General features: G+C 39.5%; 1 protein-coding gene and 1 pseudogene across 1 annotated transcript; one reads left to right on the top strand and one right to left on the bottom strand.

Moving 5' to 3' along the window:
- Window positions 1-3,212: 3,212 nt before the first annotated feature.
- LOC134378937 (histone H2A-beta, sperm-like) lies at window positions 3,213-3,865 on the bottom strand (annotated as a pseudogene).
- A 38-nt stretch (window positions 3,866-3,903) lies between these two features.
- LOC134377737 (histone H2B type 1-A-like) lies at window positions 3,904-4,284 on the top strand. Its single transcript, XM_063096370.1, has one exon. It carries the CDS (start codon window positions 3,904-3,906, stop codon window positions 4,282-4,284), a length of 381 nt encoding a protein of 126 aa, XP_062952440.1.
- Window positions 4,285-5,639: the final 1,355 nt, after the last annotated feature.

Genomic DNA, 5,639 nt, shown 5'->3' with positions numbered 1-5,639 from the left:
CATCAATGAATAGATTAAGGAAATAAGGGAGGGGGTCGTTAAGAGTGTTCTTCTGAGGTAACTCTTCAGAAAGAAAAGCTTCTGGGACTGAAAGAATCCTCAGAGAGTAGAATCTGAGATATGTAGACATCCCCACGACAACCACAAAATTCCTTACTTCCAATGTCACTTTCATTTTCTTAATTTGCTCCAAGAGCAAGAGACTTGGCCACCGGTAGCTCTGGATTAATTTTCTGAAGTCCTCAAATTACCATGCACCCCTGTAAATGTGTCCCTTCAACCTCCAGGTCTGAAAAGCCCAGGAAAGATTCTTACTGGCTCAGCTTGGGTGGCACTCCCTCTCTTTGAAACAATCATTGTGGCTCAGCAAGCGCGGTTTCTTTATTAACGCGACCTGTGTGCTGAGTGGACTGCCCTGCTGGATCACTGCCATCATCCCAGTCTTGTTCCACACAGCAAGTCACGAACCATTTGTGACACAGGATATACAAGAAAACAACAGAATAAAACAATAATTTACAGTAGGATTCTCAGAATCTTCCACAATGTTATATTGTTTTTGGAAGTTTTTGTTTTAGCTGTTGGTATGTGTATGTATTTCTGAGTGTGATTTTGGTCACATAGTAAAATAGACTTTTTAATGTGCATTGTAGTAAAAAAAAAAAAATCAGAATGTCCCTTGGCTCTGCCACACAGTTAGTGTATTTGACTTCTATCAATGCTGTTATTTCCAGATTAGACGCTTACAATGCATTACTCACAGCAGTAAGGAAGTTCCCTGGCCCTCGTGTGGTCTTAGACCGCATTAGCGCATGATTGCTCACTTAATCCCTCTGTTCCTCATTCACCCACTTTAGAGAGTAATAAAATGTATTCTCTTCTGGGCTTTAATATCAAGATTTACTTGTCCTTGCCTATTCCCATTTTCATTTGTCTTTAATCCCCCTACACTCCCATTTTTTTCCACAGTCCAATTACAGTAGAATATTGTATTACTTTTACTAAGTTTTTGCTATGGCTTTCTGAATTTGTAAATGTAAAACAACCAACACTCACCAAAAAAGTCCTATTTCATTTTACCTATTCATATGCCTTCTCATATAATACAATTTGCATGAACCAAGAATGATAAATTAACGTGAAAATTTTGAAGTGTCTACAATGATTACATTAAATATTAGTGACTTACTGATAATTTTTGAAACTTGACCACAGCTCCTTCTCTGAAAGTCCGGATGTCTGTGAAGAAAACCGTTGATTTCCAAAACAATTATTTGCCAGTTAATTGTGTGGCATTACCCTGTAGGTGTTACTTGCACCTGATTTTATTTTCATTCTACTTAGTGCAGCAGAATTTTCTTAATATCCTTTTTAAAGATTTGCATAATATTCTGGAATATTAAATAATAGTGATGGAAAAAGTCCTCTAACAATAACTATTAGTATTCCACTAAGAAACAAAAATTATCCAACTAAACATATTAGCAAATGCCCTTTAAGCATATACTGAGTTTAACATAAGATTTATTTTTTAACTTTATAAAGTGAATCAAGTTTGCATTTTAGTCAACATTCAAACAGACATTCTTAGATGGATCCCAGTTTGTCACTGTTAATTTTTTAATGGGCTGCCATATTTAATAGAAGATTTGTGGATTCTTATTTATAAATAAGAATGTGCTGCACTTAGTAGCATATTTTCTTATTACATTTCCTATTTCTCAAAAAATATAAATGGCATTTTTTTCATAATCTCAAACCATTGCATAGCTGCAAATTTACCTTTTCCTTAAATGTCTAAGAGGAAACATTCTTGGAAGCCTGATAATTGAAAATGTTAGCTCCCTGATGACCCCAATTTTTTTTTCTATTCATCATTCCTCACTGCTTTCTAGGTTCAATTTAAGCCGCTTATATTTTTTCAAAAATTCTTATGTTTCATCAGTATTTTCAAATGTTAGATTTTTTTGAACTATGCCCTTGTAATTTTAAAATAATTTCTAAATTTATTTCCCTTTCTAAGTGAAGTTCCCAAGAGGTTTAATAATTGTTTTCAACAAATAGCTCTCATATTTTTTCAATTCTATAGGTTTTGGTATAATTTTATGGACACAAGTATTGTTAATAATTTTAACTTTGGGAATTTTAAAGGATCTTTTGTAGTTATAAATATGCAGATTTTTGTTTTATTTTGTATGATATTAGCGAATTGTGGCATTTTCATACTGTGATTTTGTAATTGGCCATTTTACTGTTTTTCACTTGTTTCCGTGGGTGTTTATTAATATGCAGTGCTAAAGGATCAACAAAATATTTTGCCTCATTTTTAGAACTCGGTGCTTAATATTCCTGAATAATTGATGATAGAAAGCTGCTTTGTCATCCTACTGACTGTATCTCACCATCAAAATGGTATTAGGCTTTTGTTTGAGATATAACTTACACCTAAGAAATACATCTATTCATTTTTCTAAGCATTTTCACCTAAAGGTGTCAATTATTTGTAAGTATATCTTTTGTCTCATTAACATGGCATGGTTACAGATTTCAGAATGAGTAACCATAGTAAAATTCTTGGTAGGAAATTCCTAGCTATAAGGTACTCGAGAAAACAACACAGCCTAAATGTTGAGATATGATTGCTCTTTGCCAGATGTACTGTAGACATGCCCTCCAAACATTAGTGTTGTGCTGAAAGCTGCAAGTTTAAAAATCTTCCTTTGCTTCTAATCCAATCGTCATCCAGTCTAACTCTACCCCTGTTAAAAGCCCCAAAATAAGATTCCAAATTGTCACATTCTTCTTCTTTGGAATTATATAGGTTGTCGTAAAAATGTCCTAAATTTACTCCTTTTCCCAAGGAAGTTGGCATTTCCTCTATCGGAGCCTGCTAGGATAACTGCTCTACCTTGCCATGAAGTGGGTGATGAAACAGTTTCACCCAAAACCATCCTGAGTTCTGCTGTCAGTATTATTGAGCATTGAAGTGAACTGCTTTATTTACTCTAGTCACCAAACTAGGTTCTTCTGAGTACTATTTATGAAATTTGTATTCAATTTAATTTTTTGCTGGTGAATCAGAAGTTATTGTTCTTTTGTAAACCAAAGCTCTTTCTCAAAAATTGTGAGTAGCTCTAAAAAGAGCCTTTGGGTTTTTGCTTTTTTCCTCCAGATGTTCACGTCACCAGCTGGACTCTACATCTCCTGAAGTGTTACTTGCTCTGGACTTTGTGGTGGTGGCTCTCAGTCTTTTGGGGCAGCAGCACAGCGTAGATGTTGGGCAGGATGCCCCCTTGAGCGATGGCTACACTGCCCCCAAACTCCTCATCATTCCAGATAGCTGACCATAGGTGGCGCGGGATGATGCGCGTCTTCTTGTTGTCGCGGGCCGCGTTGCCCGCCAGCTCCAGGATCTCGGCGGTCAGATACTCCAGCACCGCCGCCAGGTACACCGGCGCGCCGGCTCCGACCCGCTCGGCGTAGTTGCCCTTGCGGAGCAGGCGGTGCACACGGCCCACGGGGAACTGCAGGCCGCTCTGGATGAACGGGACTTAGCCTGAGCGCGTGCTTCCTCCTCCCCCCTCCCCCGCCCCCCCCCCACCTCCCGGCCGTTACAAATAAATCTGTTATAACGGAAAATATGACCGACCGTTATGGCAGGTACCCGGTTTATATACAGTGTGATGGCAGATTGTGGCTTGTATTCTGATTGGCTAATAGCCGTGTATCCGATCAGAGCACCTTGCTGGTATCACCTCATTTACATACACGAGACTCCTCATTATCCAATCAGATGTTCGATGCCCAATACGTCATGTGAGTGCCATATCTATAAATACCACACTTGCCGGTGGTCAAATGCCATTCGCTTATTGACTTTACGTTTGAGGTTGTTTATCAACTATGCCAGAACTTAATTCAAAGGGCTCCACTATTTCCAAAAAGGGCTTCAAGAAAGCTGTCACTAAAACTCAGAAGGAGGGGAGGAAGCGTAAAAAATGCCGCAAAGAGAGCTATTCTATTTACATCTACAAGGTGCTGAAGCAGGTCCACCCGGACACCAGCATCTCGTCCAAGGCCATGGGCATCATGAACTCTCTCATCAGTGACATTTTTGAGCGCGTCGCGGGGGAGGCGTCGCGGCTGGCGCATTACAACAAGCGCTCGACCATCACCTCCAGGGAGATCCAGACGGCCGTGCGCCTGCTGCTGCCCGGGGAGCTGGCCAAGCACGCCGTGTCCGAGGGCACCAAGGCCGTCACCAAGTACATCAGCTCCAAGTAAAACGATCCAGCCACCAGACGAGCTTCAGAAACCAAAGGCTCTTTTAAGAGCCACTTATATTTTCTAAAGGGCTGTAGGCTCTTTGCTTAGGTGGTTATTTTATGCGATTGGGCTTCATTGTTGGAGAAACAGGTAATTTAGCAAATATCTACTTGCCCCAAGTTCACTTTTCCTTCACTCCATTTAATATGGTCGAAAAACAAGCAGCATAGATAACTCCTTCCTAGACTAATCAACCCTGAACTACTTACCTGCAGCATTTTTGGTGAAAGCTCAGATCAGAGAAGAAAGCCCTCTAAATTAGAACGAAGTTCCGGTAACCCTGGGTTCACCTGGATGTCGTTTCTATGAACCGGCGCATGGGGAACATAGCTTGCCTGTCTCTAGGACATCTGTTACTATTTCAAGTTCCACCAGATGACTGAGCAAAAAGGACCTGAAGCTGTGGACTTAGGGAAGACCTCAGGGAAGTCTGGCAGGAGAGCATGTACATTTCACTGGGGTCTCTATTCTGCTATATTGAGAATAGATTGACACTGGAGTGTGGAGATCTTGCCATATCAAGCAATTCATATTAGAGCCCAACTGCCTGGCTAACCACAATTGACTGACAAACAGGAGTAATTTTAACTGAATCTCCTCTACTTTTGTATTATAAGTCATGGAAGGATCCCTTTTTTTGTTGTATGATAGGATTGTTAGAAATGGTGTTTGTCTCCTGTTGTACTGGACTAAAATACTGAGATGTTCCAAATTTTACCATAGGGTATACATCTAAATAGGATGCCCAATATTCAAGTCAGTGGACTTAGTGGAAGATTCACTCTATCATTATCATCTGGACTCTTCTCCAAAAGCAGACAAGCATTTAAAAAAAACGTTGGTAACAGACATTGAAATCAGTGACCTTAAGAAGGGATCAAATTATTACTATTTTCCAGAAACCGTGGTTTAGCTGGAATCCTCAATTTGATTTCTGTTTTGATTATTTCTATTTAAGATTCACCCATTTTGTTATATAGATGAATGGCTTGTTCCTTTTTATTTCATTGTATGGCTATACCACATTTTGTGTATTCTGCTATTGAAAGGATCTTGGTTGCTTCCCCTTTTTAGTCCTAAGTAAAGGTGTTAGAAATATTCGTGTGTGGGCTTTTGTGTGTGCATGTTTTCAAGTCAGTTGGGTAAAGTACTAAGAGTACGATTGCTGGTCATATAGTAAGTGTACCTTTAGCTTTATAAAAACTGCCAAACTGTCTTCCAAAGTGGCTGTTCCTTTCTGCATTCCCACTGGCAGTGAATGAAGGTTCCTGTTGCTCCATACCCTCACCAGCATTTGTTAATGTTGTGTTTTT

The sequence above is a fragment of the Cynocephalus volans genome, chromosome 5 (genome assembly GCF_027409185.1).
Source record: "Cynocephalus volans isolate mCynVol1 chromosome 5, mCynVol1.pri, whole genome shotgun sequence".
Taxonomy (NCBI): Eukaryota; Metazoa; Chordata; class Mammalia; order Dermoptera; family Cynocephalidae; genus Cynocephalus; species Cynocephalus volans.
This window is presented reverse-complemented; position numbering and strand designations above follow the sequence as displayed.

What these genes read in the sequence shown, in the direction of transcription:
- LOC134377737 (XM_063096370.1), top strand. Translation starts at nt 3,904, where the DNA reads ATGCCAGAACTTAATTCAAAGGGCTCCACTATTTCCAAAAAGGGCTTC.